The sequence below is a fragment of the Telopea speciosissima genome, chromosome 6, assembly GCF_018873765.1.
Source record: "Telopea speciosissima isolate NSW1024214 ecotype Mountain lineage chromosome 6, Tspe_v1, whole genome shotgun sequence".
NCBI classification, from domain to species: domain Eukaryota; kingdom Viridiplantae; phylum Streptophyta; class Magnoliopsida; order Proteales; family Proteaceae; genus Telopea; species Telopea speciosissima.
The window spans coordinates 36,511,019-36,537,090 of record NC_057921.1 but is presented as its reverse complement, the minus strand read 5'-3'; the positions used below and the strand labels follow the sequence as shown (position 1 = coordinate 36,537,090).

At 40.5% G+C, this 26,072-nt stretch overlaps 1 protein-coding gene across 1 annotated transcript in view; it reads left to right on the top strand.

Moving 5' to 3' along the window:
- Positions 1-4,151: 4,151 nt before the first annotated feature.
- The window catches only part of LOC122665691 (transcription initiation factor IIE subunit alpha-like), a 60,159-nt gene continuing 38,238 nt past the window's right edge, over positions 4,152-26,072 (top strand). Inside the window, exons 1-4 of the mRNA XM_043861842.1 lie at positions 4,152-4,218; positions 4,336-4,458; positions 7,182-7,302; positions 22,513-22,638. Coding sequence (XP_043717777.1) covers positions 4,196-4,218; positions 4,336-4,458; positions 7,182-7,302; positions 22,513-22,638 — 393 coding nt within the window. The 5' untranslated portion in view covers positions 4,152-4,195. The remainder of the gene's footprint in view (positions 4,219-4,335; positions 4,459-7,181; positions 7,303-22,512; positions 22,639-26,072) is intronic.

The following is a 26,072-nucleotide window of genomic DNA, read 5'->3' as shown; positions in this document are numbered from 1 at the left end:
AGATGCCCGCCAAGAAACTCAAGCCGGCGGTGACGATCTCCTTCACCGAAGCCGACCTCGAAGGTATAAGTTTACCTCATGATGATGCTTTAGTGGTGCAGGTAGAAATTGCGAACAGACCCGTCCACCGTGTATTGGTCGATACCGGCGCATCCGTGGACCTTAAGTCACTAGAAGCGTACCGACAATTTGGCTTCGGCGATGAAGCGCTCAAGCCAGAAGGCACCTCGCTTCACGGGTTTTCCGGAGCGGCCGTGACCATCAAAGGGTCGATCGACCTACTGGTCACAATTGGGCAAGCTCCATGCCAGGTGACGATCCAAGTCAAATTCATGGTGGTACGGTCAGTAGTGGCTTTCAACGCCATACTCGACCATCCTTCATTGACCGCCCTCCAAGCCATCATCTCCCCAACACACTTGAAGATGAAGTTCCCCACCAAGAACGGTGTCGATGAGGTCCGAGGTGACCAGAAGAAGGCATGGGAGTGCTACGCTACTTTCGTCAAGCAAAACAAGGGTAATGTTCGAGGAATGGCCATGTGCGTCGAGCATCTCCCCGAGGATCAGCGGGATGAGCTTATCGAGAGAAGAGGACGACCCGTGGAAGACCTGACCCCACTTCATCTCAGCGAAGATGACCCGGCCAAGGTGGTCCAGCTCGGATCACTACTAAATGAAGATCAAAGGAATCGGCTCGGAGTTTTCTTAAAAGCGAACGCCGATGTCTTCGCCTGGTCGGCCGCTGACATGTCGGGCATACCCAGGCATATAGCTGAGCACAGGAGAGTCCTAGGTCGGAGCCACACCGGCCCTCTTGCGCTCATTGCTTGGTTTTTGCAGGTTCATCCATGGGCGAACCAAGCACTGGAGGTTCTCACACGCAACAATACCTCGCATGTAAAACTTATGTGCAAGGTCCCACCAGGTTCCTTAAATGGCTAATTGGGTTGGCTCTTTGGAATCCGCCATTGGTAAATCGATGGATTGGTCTGAATCCGAAACCGCTAAAGCCCACAACATTGAGGCATACGTGGTTGCTGAACCTGAACCTGAAAGTAAACAAGTTCAGTAAGACCAGATTTTAGAGGTGAGTCTCATATATGTTGGTTGATGTCTTTGCTCTATTAAGAATGGATGTATCCTTAAATTTCATCTCAACCATAGATGCAAGAGTTGCAAATGCATTTGCAAACCGATTGTTATCCCTTGGAAGATAAGCGAAAGTGATTTCTTTAAATTCCTTGACTAAAACATTAATGTGCTTTTGATAGGGTTTCAATGTCTCATATTTCATTTTCCTTTTTTCTTGCATTTGACAAATGACCAAGGAGGAGTCTCCATAGAATTCTAGTCTCTTGAGTCCTATTGATAAGGTGGCCTCCAGTCCTATGGCATAAGCTTCGTATTCAGCCATGTTGTTTGTACATTCAAAGTTTAACTTAAACACCCAGGCTATATGGGAAAGGGGTTATCAATAGTATACCCGCTCCAAAACTCTTGTGATTAATTACTCCATCAAATAATAGTTGCCAGACCATGTCTATGTCTTCTGGTTCAAGTTGTGTAATGTCTTCATCAAGGAATATTTCCTCTGACGGTCTGGTTTCTTTAAAGGGTCAGATGTGCTGATAGGTGATCAACGATCGCTTGTCCTATGATGGACTTTTGTGTCACATGTTTGGCGTCAAATTTTGATAGCATTTACAACCATCGTGCTAGTCTCCTAGTTAGAGTAGGTTTCTCGAATAGTTATTTAATTTGATCCATCCTTGAGATTAAGAGTACTGGGTGGGCTATCATATAATGTCTTAACAGTTTTGTGGCCCAAATCAAAGCTGTCCAGACCTTCTCAAGGGTGGTATATTTTCATGATCCACAAACTTCTTGCTTAGATAGTAAATGACATGTTTTGTCCTTTCATCTTCTTGATGTTGTGCTAACATGGCACCCATGGTAGTGTCCGTTACCGACAAGTATAGTAGCAACGGTTTACCCGGTATCGGGGGTGCCAATACTGGTGGGTTCACTAAGTATTCTTTAATTTCTCAAATGCTAACTGACATTGCTCATTCAATTCCTTTGGTTCATTTTCTTTGAGTAGTTTGAAAACTTGTTTGCATACCACGGTTAACCGAACAATAAACTGATTAATGTATTGGATTCTTTCCAAGAAACCCTTGGTTTTTTATTTTTATTTTTGGTAGTGGCATGTCCATGATTGCCTTGATTTTAGTAGTATCTACCTCGATTCCTTCTATAGTTGACCATGAACCCTAAGAGTTTTTCCGCGGTGGTTCCAAATACACACTTTTGGGAGTTGAGTCTTAACTTGTATGCCTTAATTCTCTCAAAGAATTTTCTTAGTGTTTCTATACGTCCCTTGTGTTCTTTTGACTTGACGATCATATCATCAACATAGACTTCAACCTCTTTGTGTATTAAGACATGAATAATGGTGGTAGACGCTATTTGATAGGTTGCCCCGACTTTTTTGAGCCCAAATGGTATCACTTTGTAACTGTATGTCCCCCATTGAGTGATAAAGGATGTCTTTTGTTTGTCTTTAGATGCCATTTTAATTTGATTATACCCTGAGAACCCGTCTATAAAAGGTAGAAGTGCGTGCTTGGCCGTATTGTCTACGAGTATATCCATGTGAGGTGGAGGGAAGTCATCTTTTGTACTTGTCAATTAGATACTCAATTGGTTGCCCATTTAAATTGATTATTTGTTGTTTTTTTAATTACCTGTTATTTTATTTAGAATACAAGAAGGTTGTTAAAGGTTTGGAAAAGTCTAACCTGATCAAGACTATGATGAACATTGAGCGTTGGATTAATGATTTGAATTTAACCCTCCCCCCATTTAATCCCCTTGTGATGTATCTCTTTCACCCTACGAAGAGGCTATTACGTTAACCAATATTGATCATCTCCCTTTGTTAAATTTCCCTGTTTTGATATGCGCAGGAACCACTAACAACGACCTAAACTCTTCCGGTTGGACTTACTGAAATTTGTTTGATGGAAACTCATTTTGGTCACTGCAGGTTACCTATCTTCTCATCACTGTTTGGAACCAAAAGTGTTTAGCGTCGTGATGGGCCTTGATCATGCTACTCAATTGGGTCTGAAGGTGAAAGAAGTTTGATGCTCTTACAAGGCGACCCTAGGCCTTCTTCCATCTCCAACTCAATCTACATGGTCATGGCCTCTGGTGTGTCCTATTTTTTTTAAGATCATTGACCTTAGCATAGGGACTTTGTTTTCAACAATTAAGGACCCCTTATTATCTCTTAGTTAGTTACATTGCTAACAAGGTCAAGAAGAATGGGCTATCTTTTGTACATGAAAGCTTTGTAAATCTCTCTTTTCATAAAAAAAATTATATCGATTTGGATGGTTTTATAAACGGTTTACCATTGATTTTATCGATTCGGTTCAGTTTAAATCATTTAACTAAACGATTTCAATTTTAAAATCAAAATCAAACGAGTTATTAAACAATTTTCGGTGTAAACGATTCAATTGGGTTTCGATTTGACTTTGGCACCTATATTTAAGATAGTGATGTTGCAAGTGATTTAAAAAAAAAAACAAAAACCCCAAAATGTTGCAACAATGATATAAAGAAAATTTAAATTATCTATGAATTAAGTTTTAGACTCAAATTCAATCAATTACAACCCCCCATATATCTTCATGCATCACGATCCACTTTAATTTTGTAAATTGTCTCACCTTGTTCAGGGATGAAATTTGACATATCAAAGTCTCTATGCCCTAAAATTAGTTTCATCTAACATGCCATGTGGCAGAATAAAGCGCCATACGGAGAACGCTCTCCAGACGGACTTGCGTAGTGATCCCTCTCCCGCACCGCAGTCACTGGGGTCATTAGTGGTATTTCAAGTCTGTAGGAATATAACGAAGTGTCAGTTCCATACGCAAAGATTTGGGACTGCTGAGGGGAATCATGAACCCTTCCACACACTTTCCCCAACTCTCTCTCCTCCATCTTCTCCGAATTGTTATTTGAATCTAGCGGTGTCCGACGATCAGCTCGATCACCGGGAAAGAGTTCTTTACGATCAGCTACATGTTGTATGATTAACTCTAATTCATTACAGGGATATTAAACGAAGTGATAATCAAATTATATGATCAGAACGTGTTGAGAGTAATTATTCAGACATGAGTGTCGAGCCGTTTAATCGGTACAGCTTCGAAATATTTCCCCCTCCTTTGCATATTCTATGGTTATCTCACACACGGACTCGATCAGGTTTTCGATATTCTACTGAAATTTCTCCTATTTTGAATGAATTGATTAGGTTGGTCAAGCTTGCTGCGCGGGCATTTTACGATGACATTGCCATGAAAGGTGATAACCAGCCGAAGACTGGTAGGAGCGATAACAGGGGAATGGCTGTGGTGGTCCTCGACGCTCTCACTAGGTGCTGATCCCGCTCCTTTCGATTTCTTTCCTTTCTAGTTGGAATTTATTATGTTTTGCACATTGATTCGAAGACGGATGTTCAGTTATGGATCTGAGGAATCCAAGAATTTAATAGCGGAAAACAGCGGCTAGTTCTGCTATTTGGTTTGCAAATTTACGTATGTTATTATGGTTGAGCAGAAGTAAATATATGGGCAGAATTGTTCACTCATTTTCTTCCGTTATTCCTCTGAGATACGCCGCTATGCAGTTTTGTGGTGGTCTTTGAGTCACGGAGTATACAGATGTTGTTTGGGTTCCAAATGCTAAACGGGTTAGGTAAGATTAAAGAACACTATTATACTTTTTTCGGGAAACAGCCTCTCTGTGAGGCTGCGTAGATTATGATCCTCCCCAGACCCCTCAGTGGCAGCTGCATGCACTGGGTACACCCTTTTATTTGCTCTTACTGTTTCATTCTTTATGGGAAAAAAAAGGGTGAAGGGAAGGAATAGAGAATCTTAAGCAAGGAGGTCTAGGAATGAACAGCAATAAGCTTAAAGCTCTGATACTGGAAAGTATAAATACTTCCATGTTAGACGTCATTAAAGATTGCTTCCTAATAACCATAGAGTTCCCTCAAAACCTGGACTGCTCTGAATTGACGCAGACATTTGTGGATTCCCTCACCTCTTTCATGTATAAATGTGCACACATAGTTATCATTGAGGTTTAACTTTCAAGTACCACTGGAATTCTTGTGATCCTGTGGTTTTATTATGGTTTTGAGTGCAGCTAACTATGTCCGTAAAACTAGAATTTTGAATGAGATAGGAAAAGAAGCAGAAGAAGTATAGAAAAATTGGGGAGTTATAGAAAGGTAATGAGGTAATTGAAACTATAGGGGACATTTGGGGTGGAGAGCAAGAATTTAGGAAGGACTGAAAAATGATAAGGATTTTAATCCCTTGAGTTGGATCTAAAACTCTTTGACTAAGGTTTCAGTTTCTAACTGTTTGAAAGTTGAAACTAGCTTAAAAAGAACTGTGTTGTGGTATTGTGCCTGTACAAACCTAGTTAAAGTGTATTTAGTGTGCTGGAGCCTATTCTGCTTGGTATTGTGGTCCACTACGACCACCATAAATTGGTGTTTTGAAGGTGAGTAAAAGTGTTGTGACTGAATTTGGTTGCACATGCATGGGAACAATAATCTGGAACTGCTTAATAGCAGCAGCTGAATTAGGAAAGAAATGTGGTGCTTCTTCCATGGGCATGATTACATGAGTTGATGGCATTACTACTTCATTTGCTTTTTCATGGTACTAATGTGAACACTGAACAGGCTTTGGGTCTTTGTGACATGATCACAGTAATTGTTAAATCTAGAATTGGTTTAAGTTCCAACGTAACACTACTGGATATTTGTATCCAATTGATTACTTCACTGGGTTGGTCTAACCAACTTTTGGAACTTGTTCTCTCTTGGCTGGTCACTAGCCTAAGCGCTCATTTCTTGGGTCTTGTCAGTTGTCATTTCTTTTTTCTCAAGCAAGGTTTGTATCGTGTATGTTTTACAAGCAATATAAGCACACAGACTCAGGATATCGATTATTTTGTTGTGGCTTCTGGTTCAGGATAATCTCTTATTCTTGGTATGTGCAAATAGCTTATACTTGTTAGTGTCATGGGTATTTGGTTCATAATGTTGTTTCTTTTTGGAATAGAATTAAAAATAGAAAATGGTGATGTCTAAATCAGCTCATTTGCTGATTGTTGTACCAATTCATGAAACCAAAGGATGGTGCTCCTCTCCCCTTTCTTGATCGAGCTATCTTTTTGCTAATAGGCACCTTTAGTGGATGTTTTGTAGAGCAACTGTGTTTCTGATTCATCCAAGGATTTGTAGCTCACTTTGAAGAACACATTAAGGCTATGTTTGGTTGGAAAGAAATGGATAGAAAAGAAAAAAATTTGAATCTGAGGAGAGAGATAGACACATAAATCACTCATTGTATCATTGTGATTTTTGTCTTATTATGTTTAAAAAAATTTGAATTTGAGGAGAGAGATAGACACATAAATCAGTCATTGTCTCATCGTGATTTTTGTCTTATTATGTTTTTTTTTTTTCCTTTTCTTTTCATTTCGTGACAACCAAATAGAGCCTAATAAGAAAACTATGTATCTTATATATATATATATATATATATATATATATATATATATATATATAGGGAGAGGGTTCCCCACCCTGCCAGTGTGGGGAGGAACCTGCACGCCACACCAATGGTTATCCTGAAAAGGTATCATCTACACGGGACTCACATATTCAGAACAGGTGAGAGAAAATAATAAAGATATTCATGTGAGGGGGAAACTGCACTCTAGCATTGTGGGAAGTTTTCCCATATATATATAATCTGCACAAGCTGACCCCATTAAGTTGGGATAAGGCTGAGTTTTTTGTTGTTGTTGTATAATCTGCACGCCACTCCAATGGTTATCCTGAAAGAGGTATCATCCACATGGGACTCACATATTCAGATCAGGTGAGAGAAAATAATAAAAATATTCATGTGAGAGGGAAGCAGCACTCTAGCATTGTGGGGAAACTTCCCCTATATATATATATATATTGTGCATAGGATTTGGCTGACGCTCTCTGACCTGTGGATTAACTGTCAAAAGAATCTTTCTTTTTCACTGTTGTAGTTAACCATTTTTTAATTTCCCCCATCTCAGACGGCAGTGGGTCAGAGAAGAAGACTTGGCAAAGGATTTAAAGCTGCACTCTAAACAACTTCGCCGCACCTTGCGATTTTTTGAAGAGGAAAAGTTAATAACCAGAGATCATCGAAAAGAGGTCAGTGTTTCTAGTAGTTATATTATGGGAATAATGGACCAATACCGTTCATTTGGCTCATTTTTTTCATTTACAAGTCTTCATTGATAGGTGATGCAGAATTCCAGCAAGAAAAGAAGATATGCCTGTTGTTTTGGGTTTGTTTTAGTTTCTTGGGTCCAACTGAGCCTATGGTTCTAGTTAGGCTTAATTTGAGCAGTCAATGGGATATTTGGGCCATTGGCCTAACATTTGGGTTTGCTATTGTAATGGGTCAATTTTATATGCCCAAATATTAGTGATATAAAACAGAATTGATTAATGCTTTGGTGAGTTAATACAATTCACCTAAGCCCTTTATTTATACTAATAAATAAGAGTTACATGGACAAATATGCCCCTGCACAGCAAACATAGTATAAACAAAGGAAAAGAAAGAATAAACATAAAGGAATAAAACAAGAGGAGGAAAGGACCAGAATACCCCTACGGTATTCTGGCCTGTATATCTAACACTCCCCCTCAAGTTGGTGCAAAAATTTCACACATGCCCAATTTGACTAGAAAAGGTTGAAACACTTTGCCACTCAGCCCCTTCGTGAACACATCAGCCAGCTGATCAGTAGACTTCACATAGGGAACATAGATTAGTCCAGCTTCAAGTTTCTCCTTGATGAAATGTCTGTCCACCTCCACATGTTTAGTACGGTCATGTTGGACAGGATTATGGGCGATGCTTATGGCAGCCTTATTGTCACAATATAACATCATTGGAAGTTGGACAGCAACTCCAATATCTTGCAACAACCCCTTAAGCCACAACAATTCACAGATGCCATGAGCCATCGCACGGAATTCAGCCTCAGCACTGGGCCTTGCCACCACATTCTGTTTTTTACTACGCCAGGTGACAAGGTTCCCACCTACAAAAGAGCAATATCCAGAGATGGACTTCCTATCACTTGAACCTGCCCAATCTGCATCAGTGTATGCCTCAACCTTTAGATGACCATTGGGAGATAAAAGTATCCCTCGTCCCGGAGCAGACTTCAAGTATCGTAAGATGCGAAGGACTACCTCCATATGAGAAGAATAAGGGTCATGCATAAACTGGCTGACCATACTAACTGCAATAGCAATGTCGGGTCGAGTGTGTGACAGGTAGATAAGTTTGCCCACCAACCGTTGATAATGACCTTTGTCAACTGGTGTGCCTTCTTTCTCCTTGAGTCTTGTCGTAACTTCTATGGGAGTGTCAGAAGGATGACACCCTAGCAGCCCCGTTTCAGACAATAGATCCAGGACATACTTTCTTTAAGACAGAAATATGCCCTTTGAAGAGCGAGCAACCTCTATCCCTAGAAAATATTTCAGAGTCCTCAGATCCTTAATTTCAAACTCACGGCCAAGGAATAGCTTCAACCTGTTTATCTCATCACCATCATTGCCGGTCACTACAATCTCATCAACATAGACTATGAGGAGAGTAACCCTATCACCCACACGTTTGATGAACAAGGTATGATCAGCATTGCTTTGCTGGTAGCCCACTGAAAGCATAGCCTTGTGAAATCTACCGAACTAAGCTCTAGGTGACTGCTTCAAGCTATAGAGTGCACGCTTCAGTTAACACAGCTTACCCTTGGTAGCAAGACTTGAAAAACCTGGAGGAATGTCCATATGTACTTCTTCTTTTAGTTCACCATGGAGGAAGGCATTCTTCACATCCAATTGCTGAAGATCCCATATAAGGTTCACTGCACAGGATAGCAATACCCTTACAGTATTGAGTTTTGCTACAGTGTGAAAGTCTCCTGGTAATCAATGCCATATGTCTGAGTGAAGCCTTTAGCAACTAGACGTGCTTTGTACCGATCCACTGTACCATTTGCCTTCTGCTTGACCACAAACACCCATTTACAACCCACTGGTTTTTTCCCTAGAGGAAGAGCTACAAGATCCCACGTATTGTTTTTGTTCAATGCTCTCATTTCTTCCAACATTGCTGCCTTCCACTTTCCATCTGTAGATGCTTCCTGCCAATTTTTAGGAATGGAAACAGAAGAAAGGGAGGAAACAAAGGTACGAAAAGAAGGAGAAAAAGAACTATAAGAAACAAAACGGGAAATGGGATGTAAAGTGCAGGTCCTGGTACCTTTACGATGTGCAATGGGTAAATCAGAGGAGGAAGGCTCACCAGGAGAAGGAGGATCTGGATCCTGAGGCGGCAACTGAATGGGTATCGGTGTTGCAGTGGATTGATTCTGCCCTCTGTTAGAAAATCTCTGGTTATAAGTAAGAATGGAGGAATTGTCAATGGTCCTCTGAAAGTTACGAATGGTCCTCTGTACTGGAGTCAGCTCCCCCTTAATAGGAATATTACCACTACCTGTTTCCATGATCTCCCCCTGTATTGGATTCCCCTCAGGTGAAGGGATAGTAGCCTTGGGAGGCTGGGCAGCAACTACGGTAGGCTGCACAGCAGTCACGAGAGGCTGAACAGCAACCACGGGAGGCTGGACAGCAGCCGTGGAGGGTTGGTCAATAGTTATAGGTGATGAAGGGAGGGGAAACCCAAGGGTATGAACCACATCTTCACTCGAACTCTCCCCCTGAAGAGGTGGGGAAGAATAATAGGATAGTGTTTCATGAAACACCACATCCATACTGATCATAGTACGACGGGTAGGAGGGTGGTAACACTTATAACCCTTCTGGGTTGGAGAATAACCCAAAAAAATACACCTTAACCCACGGGGTTCAAGCTTGCCAGGGGACTTAGTATCCCGAGCATAACAAACACAGCCAAAGACCTTGGGAGGGACCACAAAGGAGGAATCCCCAAGTAAAATGTCAGATGGGCTACGGGAATCCAGAACCCGTGAAGGTAACCTATTAATAAGGTAAGCAGCAGTGAGAACAGCATCACCCCAATATTGGGATGGAACATGTCGGGCAAACATTAATGCCCCTGCCACTTCCAATAAGTGGCGGTTTTTCTTTTCAGCCACACCATTTTGGGCTAGGGTATCAACACAACTAGTCTGATGTAAAATCCCATGATCAACAAGGTATTGTTGAAATTGGGATTCCTTATATTCAGAGCCATTATCACTCCGTAAAACCTTAAAAGTGGCTTGAAATTGGGTCTGGATCATTTTATGAAAATGTCAAAAACAAGAAAAAACCTGATTTTTAGTTTGAAGAAGATAAATCCAAGTATTTCTAGAATGACAATCAATAAATGAGACAAACCAACGATGGCCAGAAATAGATGTCTTACGACTAGGGCCCCAAACATCGGAATGCACCAAATGAAAACAAGAAGAACTCCTTTTATTTGATAAAGAATAAGTTGCACGTGTCTGTTTGGCCAGAACACAAGCCTCACAAAAAAAATTGTCCTTATTACATTTGGTGACCAAAGAAGGAAATAAATGGGCTAAAATTCCTAATGGAGGGTGACCTAATCTAGAGTGCCATTGGTAAAGTTCAGAAGAGACCAAGGAGTTCTGATGTAGTGGAGAAGGAATTGGTGGAGAGAGACGGCCATCATCAAGCAGATATAGACCATCGTGTACTTTACCCAATCCAAACGTCTTCCTAGAGGCCAGATCCTGAAAAACACAATGGGAAGGAAAAAAGGTTACCTTGCAGTTAAGATCACGAGTAATACTACTAATGGAAAGTAGGTTAGTAGTAAAATTAGGTATATGTAAAACAGAAGACAAAGGAAGGGTGGAAGTGCAGTTGATGATCCCCTTGCCAAATATGGAAGAAAGGGAACCATCAGCCACTTTGACCTTGTCTTTCCCAGAAGTGGGAGAATAGCGATGAACTAAGCCAGATGAACCAGTCATGTGATCTGTAGCCCCGGAATCAATGATCCAGGGATGGGATGCCACAGAAGCACAATGACCACCAAATATGATACCTGACCGGGCAAAATGTGAACCTGATGGAGCAGAAGAATTGGCAGTAGCAGCGGAAGTAGTAGAGGCAGCAGCAGCGGAAGACCTTAGCACACGTAGGAAGGCCTGTAGATCGTCCTGGGATAGACCAATGTCTGTAGCTGGGGCTGTAGGAACAGTTTCAGATTGATTTGCCTTGCCTTTCGGTTTCTTCTCGGCAGCCCGCTTGGCTTCAAAGTCAGCCGGTTTCCCATGAAGCTTCCAACACTTATCCTTGGTGTGATAAGGCTTGTGACAATGGTCACATGTAACAGGGCCCGGAGTAGAACCACCAACAGATAAGTACCAAGAGGGGCAGCAATAGCCTGGGCAGCAGTCTGGAGAGCCGATCTGTTAGAAACAGGAGGATGTAACATAGCAGTCCGATGGTTTTCTTCTGAAGAGACCAGGGCATAAGACTGTTCAAGTGTGGGAAAAGGAGAATGGCCCAACACCTGAACACGAATCTGGTCATATTCAACATTCAACCTGGCCAGAAAGTCATAAACCCTAATCTTGTCAACATGTTTTTTATATGCAGCCATGTTGGCAGGGGTATCAGGGTGATAATCCGAAAAATGGTCCAATTGCTGCCAAAGGCTGCGGAGAGTGGCATAATACTTAGAGATAGTCAACTCCCCTTGAGTAGTATGAAGGACCTTTTTGCGAAGTTCATAAACCTGAGCATCATTACCAAGCTGTCCATATGTCTCCCTACAGGCAGACCAAATCTGAGAAGCCGTATCCAGGAGGAGAAATCCCTGTGCAAGGTCTGAAGTCATAGAGCCTACCAAATAGGACATAAGAATACCATTGTTGGCAAGCCATCTAGTCTTGGCAGCACCTGGAGCAGTCGGCATAGGTATAGAGCCATCAATGTGGCCAGTGAGGACCCTTCCAGCAATAGCAAAAGATGCAGAACGAGACCACAGTAGGTAGTTGCTGCCATCTAACTTGATAGGGTTAGGATGAAGATCACGATAATCCGATTTATCATGGTTACGCGGATCAGAGGTGGCAGTTGAAGTATCAATGGAGTCACCCATAGTGCTGAGAAGGTTTGTGATGTGGAGAAGCCCAAAAAAAAACTAAATCAGGGGCTGAGAGCAGAGCCGAGTGCCCCTCTGTGATGAGAAAATAGACCCCCAAAAAGGCAGCAGCAATAGAGGAGACCCCCCCAAGATCGACTGTGTATGGGTTTGGAAAAAACCCAAAAAAGAGAAATCAATGGGGGGAGGGAAACCCAAAAAATCCTGCTGCAGGAGAAGCCTTGCTGAATCTGTCCAAGAGCCTGCAGGGAATGGCTCAGATAAAAAAAACCACAGTGAAACAGCAGCCGCAAGCAGCCCTAGTCCCAATATCGATAAGGCACAGGGTGTTGTTGGAGAAAAACCCTGAAAAATAAGATATCGAATGGAAGAAGGGGTCTTCAACACCTGTATGAAGTGTGATAGCAGCAGTCCATTGTCGCAGAATGTATCCAATATAGGGAGAAAAAGTCCCAAGAAGTCACAGGGCCTGATCTTCAAAAAAAATTGGAAACTCCAATTTCCGCAGGAAAGAACAAGCAGCAGCCATCGAACATTAATAATTGGTCATGAAAAAAGAAAAAACAGAGGTGGGAAGAGGGCAGCAATTAGATCATCTGATCACCTCTGCATTGCTGCCCTTAGAGAAGGAGAAGAAGCAAGGAGAAGGGGAAGAAAAAAAAAATCGAGACAGAAGGGGAAGAAGGATAACACGATGGGAGGGTGGGGTTTTTTGAAAAAAAAAAAAGGATCAGAGATATCGTGGCTATGATACCATGTTGGAACCGCTTCCTCTAAAAGGCCGACCTTTTAGGAAAGGGAGGAAACAATATGTATATCATACAAGAGCTCTAACACGGCGGACTATCCAAAGGGGGACACGGGTGGATAAATAATTTTTTAACACCTGCCCGCTCCCAGGGGGACTCAATACCGTGACCCCTGCCTGCTTTGATACCATGATATAAAACAGAATTGATTAATGCTTTGGTGAGTTAATACGATTCACCTAAGCCCTTTATTTATACTAATAAATAAGAGTTACATGGACAAATATGCCCCTACACAGCATACATAGTATAAACAAAGGAAAAGAAAGAATAAACATAAAGGAATAAAACAAGAGGAGGAAAGGACCAGAATACCCCTACGGTATTCTGGCCTATATATCTAACAATTAGGGATTTAAATCCTGTACGGGATTAAGTAGTTAGTTTCTATTTTGTAATGTTCTAGAATGGCTTCTATTTTAAAGGGAGACTTGTGGATACCAGCAACCATACATAGGTGTTTCCTGCTTTAGTGATTGCTATGGAGTTATAAGTATAGGAGAAGGGCCTAGACCCTCCAAGGATTTTGACAAAAGAATTTATTACTCTTTGTTAGTGGGTGAGCCTTGGCGCAATGGTTAACTTTCGCTATTGCAACCAATAGGTTGCGGGTTCGAAACATAGAAACAACCTCTTCGCGAAGCGGGGTTAAGGCTGCGTACATTTGCCTCTCCCAAACTCTTCAGTCGGGAGCCTCGTGCATTGGGATGCTCTTTAATATATTTCTCTTTGCTGTTATGTGCTGTGAGCATAGTTTAAAATTTCGTTTTGGTAGGCCGTTTCAGTTTAACTGAAACGACCGGAATACTGAAATTTCGCCCGCCAAAATGGTGTATTTGTCGGTAAGATGTTTTGATTTACTGTTTTGGTAGGCAATCGGCCATAATAGGCTCAGAATACTTTAGGGAGTTTTGGCCTATATTAAACATGTGTAAACCTTCATATTGTAAGAAAAGTCACATAAAGTGGTGTTTTGGATTTTGCACCCTTGGTTGGCAATAAACGTCTAACCCTATTGTATATTTGTATACCTTACGTAATATTGCCTATTTCTCCACTTTGTTTTAGTACTAGAAAATAGAATAGGCAAGTAAAACAAGTAAATTATGCAACCATGGATGGAGAAACATAATATTGATTAATTATTTTTGAAATAGTACAAACTACAAAGTATAAGTGTAGCCAAGGTTCGAAAACTCGGTCTTGACCAGGTCGAGTTTTCCGAGATCTCGAGATCTCGGCGAAACAGTGTATTTTTTTTGGGTTTCGGAACAATGTTTTGGTGGGCAAATGGCCATTGTTTGCTCTGAAACTTTATGGGAAGCTTGTTTTAGGCTTAATGTTACATTTAAAGGTTTAAATAGCAAAAAAAACCCCCAATTTGATGCTTTGAATTTGCACCCTTGGTTGGCTGTAAAGGCCGAACCCTTAATGTAATGCTGTCTATTCTACACATTGTTTGAAAGTAAAACAAGTAAATTATGCAATAATGGATGAAGATTGAAGACACATAACTTTGAAAAGAAATAGTTAAAGACTTAAAACCATAAGTCAATAATACATAAGATAAGTTCCATCTTCCTACTCCTAACTCCCAACTCCCAAGTCCCAACAATAAGTCAATAATACCAACTAGGCAACTACCAAGTATAGTGAACAATAATACATAAGTCTCCCAAGTCCCAACAAGTGACTGCCTACTGATATGAACTATGACGTGCTGGCTCAAGTCCACTTATGGTCCTATGGAGACGACGCACATTGTCCTCTGTCTGCATTACATATGAATGCCATGTCATGTTGTTCGAGAAGAAATGACAGCAGTCCTCCACAGCTGCACTATAAACTATATAACCTATCCTATGGTATAGGTCACCGTAATGTGAAGAACCAGTCATTGAGCCACTCTCATGAGATCCATACGGATGCATGTATGGCTGGTGGGTTGGGTAGGCGAAGAAAAGTCGACAAAGGCTGATCCAGTATGTCCCTGTGACTGTGAGGAGGTGCCATAACCATAACTCGGAACGGATGAAGAAGATCCATGATCCCCAACGCCAATGGAATGTCTATATGAATTGTACTCTGAGATGAAGAAGATCCATGATCCCCAATGCCCTTTTTTTTTTCTGACTTTTGTTGTAGGAAAATCAAATTTTTAACCAGAAAAAAAAAAAATAGAAACAAAAAAAATATTTCGACACCGTGAGGTCGTAGATCGGCCTCCGGTGTGTAACACATATCTAATCCACACCCATACAACAACTATTACTCATATTTTTTTCCAAAAAAAAGGTTTTGTGAATAGTAAATTTACCTAAAATGGAAGAATGTAGCCAAATGTGGAGGAATATGGAACTCCCAAGTCTCTTTGTAGTGAATCCAAGTAGCAAATGGTGAGATTTGGCCAAAAAAATGAAGAAAGTAGCTTAACCTTAGTGTTTTTCCCTTCTCCAGCCCAAAGAGCTCTGTTTCGACCGAGACAGTTCGAAATTTCAAACTAAAGGTCGAGACTGGGTTCTTTTATAAAGTAGATTTGAGTTAAAAGCTGATATCTCAAACTCACGAGATATCGGCTGAGGTTTCGATCGAGTTTATTGAGATATGACATTTTAGCATTTCGCAATATAACTCATCTCGGCCCACTCGAGATTACCGAGATTTACAAAATCTCGTTGAGATTTCGGCGAGATTTTGAACTATGAGTGTAGCACCTAGAAAGTACAATTCACATAGGCACTCAAGTCCCAAGTCTCCCAAGTCCCAACAATGCAATACTATGACTGTCTATTGATATGAACTATGACGTGCTAGATCGAGTCCACTTATGGTTCGATGGAGCTGACGTGTATTTTCCTTCAACTACATGACAAATGCATGCCACGTCATAGTGTGCGAGAAGAAACATGCATAGTCCTCCACAGCTGCACTGTAAATGGCCTCTTTTACATACTGGAGGTAACCTACCTGATGTAGATCACAAGCCCATATGTATCCACAGGAACAAGCCCCAAAACCAGCCCAACAAGGTTGTGGGATTCGACTGCTGTGAGAGGCAGCCTGGTATGATGATGTGGCAAGTTTTTGTTGGTTCGATGAAGCATTACCTAATGCAGCCTCAGTCCAGAGTGAAACATGAAGAAGTTAAAAGACCAAAACACTGTTCACGGCACTGTTCACGTGAACAATGTGACATCCCATATTTGCCTTGTGTGGGGATGCTTTTTCGAAGATCTTTTTTTTTTTTTTGGCAAATAAACAATTCATTACCAAAGAGAGAGAAAACAACAGCCCTAGAAAAAGGGGGAGAAAAAAGAATCAAACAAAAACACAAAAAACCTGAGCCTCAAACAGAGGGGGCAGAGGCTCGAAGAGGGATGGAAGAGATACACCAGGATACAACAATGAGTCTGTTCCTTGGGGTGTCATTACAAATAGAGGGAACAACCATAGAGAGCTTGGCTTTAATTTCAAAAGAATTGGAATCACAAATCTGGTGCATAGTCTTGGAGTTGGTAGTCCATTTCCTTATATTACGTTCCATCCAAATATGATTGCTGACCGCATAAAATGCCAACTTGCCAACCGTGTCACAGAGAGTAGATCCAGCAAAAGTTATATCAACCCAAATCCATTTCTCTATTAAAAGAGAGAATTCTCCTACTTCTAGGCCAGCATTTTGCTAAGATGCTTTTCCATATGGAGGAGGAGAAAGGGCAAGCAAAAAAAGGGTGGTCTATATCTTCCACTGCATTCCAACAAAGGCCACACATGGGGGAGACAGCGATTTGGCGATGGCGAAGAAAGGACTGCGTTGGAAGGCAGTTAGAGAAAGCTCTCCAAACTAAATGGCGAGGGATGTGATGCTTGAACCAAACAAGCTTCCTCCAAGGAGCCAAGGAGCTTCTAGAGCGAATGAAGTCCCAGGCAGCTATGGAACTAAAAGAGCCAGAGGAGATCGGCGACCAGATAACAGAATCACCTCTCCCAGAGGGACTTCTAGTGATAGAAGGCAAAGCACTCCAAATATTATTAAGCGCAGGGTTAAGGGAGAGCGGAGGAGACCAACTATAAACGTCTAAGATATCAGCCACCCTAGCAAGCCTTGGAAGATCGGAGCTATATATAGCTCTAGGGCTGACCAAGTGATTAAGGATTCCCATGGGGTGCCAATGATCCAGCCAAAGAGACGTAGAGGACCCATCTCCAATACGAGAGCGAATAGCTCCAAGGATAGCAGGGCGAGTAGTAAGGATCTTGCGCCAAACCCAAGAAGCATCAGACGAGATAGAGATTGCCCAAATAGAATCCGAGTGGAGAAGCCCTGAGTAAATCCAATCAACCCAAATACTTCTCTTTTTGGATACCATTTTCCAGATCAGCTTAATGATTCAAGCCGAGTTCACCTCTTTAAAAAAAAGGCCGTACCCAGTGCACAAGGCTCCCGCATTTAGCAGGGTTTGGGGAAGGTCAAATGGATGCAGCCTTACCCCTGTTTCCAGAGAGGCTGTTTCCAGGGCTTGAACCCATAACCAAGCGTTCAGCAAGTGAGCACTTGACCAACGCGCCAATCTCGCTACGAGTTCACCTCTTTGATTCTCCTAATACCCAAACGTCCTTCCTCCTTTGGAAGACAAACTGAAGGCCAACTAATGTGTTGAAGAAACCTGGAGGAGTCTGAGCCTTTCCATAGAAAAGAAGACATGAGGGACTCTAGGGACTTGATAGTAGAGCGGGGAAGACCATATATACTAGACCAATAAATATAAGAGGATTGCAAGACAGTTTTGATGAGAGCCAGCCACACCGCAAATGAAAGAAGCTTGCCTTTCCAAAGTTGGAGCCTTTTCCTGATGAGATCTAACATAGGAGTGCAATGGTGAGTAGAAAGCCTAGTCGGAATCAGAGGTAAGCCTAGATACTTGACAGGAAGCTGACCAATAAAAAATCTAGATATATCAATCAAAGCAGCTTTTTCCTCTTTAGGGACCCTTGCTAAAAATAAAAGAGACTTTGTTTGGTTGATCCGAAGCCCAGATAGATCTTGAAAGTGCTGCAGGCAGTACATAATAGATTCAAAGGAACTGATTGAGGCCTTGGAGAATATCATGAGGTCATCTGCAAGCCAAATGGGAGAGCTTGAGAGCTTTGCACTTGGGAATAGGAGGGATGAGCTGCTGACCTGTACAAATTTGGATATCCCTTGACATAACTTCCAGAGCCAAAATAAAGATATAAGGAGAGAGAGGACATCCTTGGCGAATTCCCACCGACGAGGCAAAGTAACCAGCTGGGCTACCATTGATCAGAACAGAAAACCTAGGAGAGGAAATGCATTGGTGGATCCAATGAATAAAATTGGCGGAAATCCCATCTTAGACATCACCTTGACTATAAAGTCCCATCTCAGGGAATCAAAAGCCTTGTGGATATCAATCTTCATAAGGGCAGCTGGAGAATGGTTTTACCTTTAAAATCCTCTAACAATCTCGCTACAGAGGAGAATATTGTCTGAAATATTCCTGCCATGAATGAAGGTTGACTGATTTTCACCGACTTGGAGATCCACAATAGCCTTAAGCCTGAAAGCACGGATTTTAGCAATAGATTTGTGTAACAATTTGCAAAGAGCAATAGACCTAAAATCCGCCATCACTGAAGCACCTTCCTTCTTGGGGATGAGACAAAGAAATGTGTGATTAACCCCCTTAATCTGACTGGGATTGAGGAAAAACTCCGGATGGCTTTTATAAGATCCTCCTTTATGATATCCCAAGTGGCTAAGAAGAAGCCCATACTAAAACCATTAGGACCAGGAGCCCGATTCACCTTGAGAGACCGAATAGCAGCCACAATTTCATCCTCATTTGGAATGGACTGGAGAGAAGAGATGAGCTGACTAGGGATAGATTTGTTAAGCAAGTTGTTTGGGATAGGACCAGGATCTGCCAAAGAGCCACTGAAAAGATCCTTGAAATAATTCACAGCCATATCTTTAATTTCCTTGGCTTTGTTAATAGGGGAACCATCAGGGTCCATGAGCTGCAAAATGGAGTTGATATTTGATCTCGATTTCAAAGAATGATGAAAGAATGATGAGTTAGAATCCTCTAAATCCAACCACTTAATCCTGGATTTCTGCCTAAGGAAAATAGAGGACAACTCTAAGGAAACAACTTTCTCTTCTTTTGCTAGAGGCCCATTGAGATTGTCTGTTTGGAGCTGCAGCTGAATAGAGGCTAGTCTCTCCTTGCTATCCAAAATATCCTGGGAGATGGTCCCAAAAGAATCATAATTCCAAACTTTAAGGGCGGCCTTCATATTACTGAGCTTCCTGGCAAAAGCAATAAGGGGGGAGGAGAAGGTTTGGACAGGCTTATCCCAAGCTTTCTTGATAGTGGCTAAAAAAGATGGATGAGAGGCCCACATATCAAAATATTAGAACGGTTTAAGGCAAAGGAAGTGAAAGGTTGAATGAATAAGGAGATAGGACAAACGTTAGAAATACCTCGGGGATCGAAGGATGCATGAGAAGATGGGAATGAAGTAAGTCACACTTGACTTACCATCACTCTATCGAGTTTACAAGCAATACGAGAGCTGCCAGTCGTTTTGTTATTCCAAGTGAATGTTGGACCAGTCCAGCGAAAATCATTCTTTCACTCCTATATCCTCAAGACAATCATTAAAGGAGTCAACAGAGCCCATATCCAGATGATCTCCACCCTGTTTTTCATGGCCATATCTGATTACATTAAAGTTGCCTCCCAAGCCCCAAGGAAGGGAACCACTCTGACCAGCAGTGGAGCGCAAGTCAGTCCATAAAGAAAGCCTCTCAGCAGGGCAGTTGGAAGCATAGACAACAGTGAAGAGGAAGCAAAAGTGACCAAGGCAGTCAGCAAAATTGAGATGCATGAACTGAGAAGAAGAGTTAAGAAGGGAGATATTAATTTTGAAAGGATCCTAGATGATCCAAATACGACCATTTGGATGATGGGAATAGTTGGATAAAAGAAACCAACCAGGGGCAATAGAATTCAAAATTCTGTTAGCATTAGACTCTTTGATGTGAGTTTCTAATAAGCAACAAAAACTATGGCGGAGAAACCGAAGGCGGGATCGAACTGCAGCGTGTTTGGAGGGGGAATTGAGACCCCTGGTGTTCCAAGTGGCACCATGATTCATTTGGACAATGGAAGGGCGGCACCAAAGAACCATGGAGCCTCGGGGGTTCCATGTTGCCATGCTATATCACTACGGTCCCCCATTGTGTACCAAATGTCTTACTTGCTACACTGTTACATAAAAAAACTTGTATTAGTAACTATTAAAGGCTTAAAGTAATATATTAAAGACTTAAAGTAATGCATTTGTAACTATTAAAAATAATGTCAAGCTACTAGAACAATCAAATAGCTATCTTATATTTATCCTCTAACCCTAGTATTTATTTCTTAATTAAAAATAAAATTTAGAATTTCTATTAAAATTATTTATACCTTAAAAGGATAAAACATTATGATGGAATGATGTATTTGACACCATTTTAATTTGGACATATGGTACATATGTTGTACATAATTTTCCAATAAAGCAGGTTTTTTCCTTAATATTTGATATTTTTTAAAAAGTTAATAATATTTTATTAATTCTGGAAAATAAAATAAATTTTTTATGGGTGAAAAAAAAATGACTCCATGAGGCCGTAGAGCATCATACATGAAAATCACTTCCAAACAATCACTATTCATCCTATTTTTTTCAAATAATCAATTTTTTTTTGCAGAAAATATAATAATAAAAATAATAACAAAAACAAATAAAAAAATTTGACTCCATCAAGTGATAGATTGGCCAAAGTTATGTGACATATATTAAATGTACATGAATCTACCAAGGTTTGAACAAATATTTTTGAAAAAAAAAAATTTGGGGAAAAAAATGGTTTACCTTTCAAAAGTTTTTCAAAATTGATGTGAAGAACCACAAATCATGCACAAATCTTGCACCACAGTAGCTGAATGATGTCTCTGGCAGCTTCTACGACGAAATCCAGGTAAAAAATGGTGAAAAATGGCTGGCAGCAGCTCCCAAGCAAGGTTTCGGTCCAGATAGAGTCCAGATCTCGCCTCTCGGTCGAGAGCTGGTACTAATTTAAGTGTTTCTGGGTCGAGATCTGGGTCAAGATCTTGACTTGACCGAGATCTCGCCCTAGTTGGTGTAATTTTTCATATCACCTCATATCTCGTCTCGAGGTTTTCAAAAGTGAGAAAGTCATTGAGATCTCGCAAGTTTTAGTTCCATGTGCATAATTGGATAGCCATCAATAGGTTTCTCTTTGATTTCAGTAGGTATTTCTTCGTTTGTCAGTTTAGTGCCCCTACTTTAGCGGAGGATTGATTTTAGTGATGGATTTGAAAAGAAGGATGTGGCATACAATGTACTCGAGGGCCCAAGCTGCAGCCAGGCTTTAAATCTGGAAATAATTCATTCGCTTAAAGCCAGTGGAGACTGCTGAACAGGCGAACAGCTGAAGCCCTAGGAATCTGCTGAGAGCATCTTACAATTGATTCACATCATCCAGAACGTTCTAGGCTTGAGAATATGCTGCTTTGCTAGCTCATTTGCTGACTGAAATTTCCATTGAAGTGGGATAGATATTGGTGATCCCAAAGCATAAGCATGCTTAATAATCTTAGAGAATCTCCATAGGACATATTTTCCTCTTGTCATCCAACCTTAAAATCTTAGTGCTAATCCTCTGAGCTGTTTCCTCTTTGACAAAAGAAAGAATATAAATAAGACTAGTAGTAGCTCCATGCTTATGTAGTCCCCTTCACATTGACCAGTTACTGGTTTTAGAGCTCTGGTCCTTTGCCCCTTTATTAATAAAAGCTTTTACTTTATCAGGAAACAAATAGGTAGAACTGTAGAAGTCAAATCAAACTCCAATCTAATTTACTGGTTCACTTGCTTTTGAAATTTATTTGGTACAAGACAAACCATACAGCTATCAAGTAAAAAGAGCTATGGATTTTCAGTAATGAACATATAAACCTGCACAAGGGAGGATCCTCTTTAGTCCCAAAAGTAGACACTAAAAGAACTTCATATCTAGGTCCACGAATAAGCCCAGCTTGATAAAAAATTCTCTTTGTATTTTATTTTGGAAGTGTTTATGTGCTGCCTGGCTCATACGTGGGAAGGAATATTTTGGGGAATAAAGAAAAAGATGCCTTTGAATAATTAATGTTGCATTTTATTGTTAAGTTTCTTCTTTTTCCAGTATGGAGTTCATGGATAATTATCTGTTTGGGTTGTAGGCATTTACACATTTAACTACAGACTTACTATATGGTTTCTCTCCTTGCTTAGATTATTTTTAATTCCTCCTGGTCTTTTTCCTTTCTGTTTTTGTTGCAGACAGCCAAAGGTGCAAAGATATATAATGCCGCTGTAGCTGCCACTAGTGATGGTCAAATTGGGAGAGAGGGAGAAGAAAAGATTAAGCTGCACACCCATTCATACTGTTGCTTAGATTATGCACAGGTTGCTTTTGTTAGATGTATGGTGTTTCCTCTATTTGTGCTTCCTTATGCCCTGATATATGTTTTAATAGTCCACTGATTTCTTATATGATGCATATCTGGTTGAAAATTATGATTCTTGGTTAAATTTTGGTTGTTTGATGAATTTGTTTCTTTTACATAGTTTAATGATACTCACCTTAGCTGACAAGAGCTTGAACCATGGGATGAAGTGATCTGAACCAAGGTTTGAAGTATCGGTATCGGGTATCGTATCGGAAGGGTGATTTTAAGAGATGTATTGTATTGTATCTGAGAGACGCAAGATACGTTAAAGATACATATGGAAATGGTCAAGAAAAATATGTAAATGATTAGGATATAGCATAAAACACTATAAATACGTAATATGTATTATGTATAAAAAGGAGAACAAAGTATGACGAGACAAGTGCATTCTATTGGTTATATATAAAGGATGAGGTTTCTTGCATGTACTAATACCAATTTTTTTAGATATCGTATTGGCACCATGTCATATTGGTACCTTAAAGATACGATACATATCAGTTAGTGGAAGGATACCTCCCCCCCCACCACCCAAAAAAAAAAGGGGGGGGGGGTGGAGAGGTCATCTGGTTTCTCATTTAATTCTAAATACAAAAATCTCTTTGAATGTTTTTAAAAAAAAAAAATCTTTTAAAGCAATTATTGTGCCAAATTGTATGATTGCTTCTCTGGGGATTTTTCAAGATTGGGGTTTATTTTTCTTTGTGAGATGGTGCTCAGGCTTTAAGTTGACTGTATACATTAGGTTTGTGTTCTTACAATAATAAATATATATATGTCTTGGAATCTTTATATCATTATTTTTGTTTTCGTGCTAACAATGTTGTTTGCTAACCAATGCAATAGACAATACTTGCTACTAACTATGTCTACTTAACCAATCAATTGATATTCTATGCAAATCTTTTCACCAAAAAAAAAGATATTCTATGCAAATCTTCTCCTGATAATTCAAAAGATGTTATTGACACAAAAAATATCCTACTGCTAACTTGCAATTATTGCTGTAAAGGATCCTCATTCATTGACGTTTTGTAGAATATAGTTGAGTATCAGAATATTCGGTTTGTCACTAGAGGACAGAGGCCCACTTTATTTATAGATTGAAAAGGACAACAAATAAGTATGCTAGATGGAGATGACTCAGCTCCATCTTAGCACACGCAACAAATAAATATGCTAGGTGGACAGATAAATCGAACCTAGACACATACACACCCATTAACACTCCCCCTCAAGTTGGAGCATATATATCTCGCATGCCTAACTTGCATACTAGAGGGTGAAACACTTTACAATGGCGACTTTTTGAAAATACATCGACCAATTGATTTGCTGTAGTGACAAAAGGAATGCAAATGGTGCCTTGTTCCAGTTTCTCTTTGATGAAGTGCCTATCGATCTCGATGTGTTTGCTGCTTTGTAGTAACACTTTGTGATGCAATTAGACGTTGGATAAATTAGGAATTAGTTTTTTTTTATAATTATTTTATTTCCTTTATTTCAGCTGTAGATACAAGCAGAGTTTGAATCAAAGTTGTTTTAGTTTTACAGTCCAATTAGAGTTGAAATTTTGTTTTAGATTTAGATAGAGTCGATTCTAATTTAGATTTCAACAAGGATTAGGATTTTAATTTCTCTTTAAATATTTCTTGTAACCAGCGTAATATTCAGTTTTGAGAATTGAATGAAAATTTTATTTGGTTGAAAGCAATGCTTGCCGTGAGCTGTTCCTGCCTCTCTCCCTCTTCGATTTCTTCTTCTTTAATTTTCTGTCTCTTCCCCAACCTTAGACCCACTCCCTGCTTCCCTAAATCTCCTATTTTAGCCTTGGTTTTTGAGTTTTTTCTTTCTGGGCGGTACTACCAGATTCTGGAAAGCCATCGTTGGATCCTTACGCACACATCGACTGGTTCTGAGATTTGATCCACAAGTTCTTTTCTCTTGGGTGATCCATACCTGGAAGTTTCAGATCCAGAAGTCTCCCTTGCTGTGAGATTCAAACCTTCGAAGTAACCTGCTTTCCTTGTTTACCGCCAGACCTGAGTTGCAGGGATTTTCTTTAATCCTCAACCTATTATTTGGAGTGCTGCTTGTGTGGAATCGGTAGAACCTGTAGTGGTGAGTCTCCACCTGAAATTTCAGGCTCATCTGATAGTTGCAGAAGGAGTTCTCTCCATCGAAGTTTGCTGATTTTTCCGTTTTTGAAGTTCTAGGTTTCTATTCTGTCAAAGGTTGAAGAAGATATAATCCTCTGAAATTACAAGCAAGGACAACTTTGTTATTTACACTAAACTCCTAGTTACATTAAAGTTATTCTGTTTACCCCCACCTTAAGTGATTCAGTTCCAAGACTACCCTTCTACCCACATGTTGAACCCTTATGTTTTGGAATTCTGATAATTTACAATTCTGCCATTCCTTCTTTACAACTTCAGGATAATTACAATTCTGCCATTGTTCCTGTAAAACCTCAAGTTATTCACAGTTTTGCCATTCAACTTTGAAGTTGAATGCTTCTTTGCTTGGGTGGGCCCACAAGCAACCCAATAAGCATTATTTCGAACCCAGGTCTGCATTACTTTGAGCCATACTAGTTCACAGACTCCTTGTGCCATTGCTCGGTACTCGGCCTCTGCACTAGATCTGAATACAATAGACTGTTTCTTGCTCCTCTAGGTAACTAAGTTTCCTCCAAGGAAAGTACAATAAGTGGAAGTGGAGCGCTGATCATCAATAGAACCGGCCCAGTCAGCATTTGTAAAAGCTTCCAACTGAAGAATGTTCTTTTTGGAGAATAAGAGACCTTTGCCAGGGGCTGATTTCAAGTATCTCAAGATTCGGTAATCTGCCTCGAGATGTATAATATGAGGGTCATGTAAGAATCTGCTAACAATTCCAACTGCATAGGCTATATGTGGCCGAGTGTGTGAGAGGTATATCAACTTGGCAACTAATCTCTGATAGCTCTCCTTGTTAACTGGGTCACTATTTGTGCTGCTAAGATGATGATTGACTTCAATAGGAGACTCCGCTGGCTTACATCCCAGCATCCAGTTTCACTGAGAAGATCTAGGATATATTTTCTTTGAGAAATAAAGATGCCCTTGTTAGATCGGGCAACCTCAATTCCCAGGATATACTGGAGAGGTCCCAAATCTTTAATCTCAAACTCTTGTGCCAGTTGAGTCTTAATCTTGGTGATCTCATCCTCATCACTTCTAGTCACAACAGTATCATCGACATATACAATGAGGGCTATAACCTCGCCACCTCCATGCTTGACGAACAAGTGTTATCTGCCTAGATTTGGTTGTAATCAAGTTTCAACATAGTCTTCAAAACCCCCCCAAACTAGGCTCGTGGGGATTCATTTAGGCCATAGAG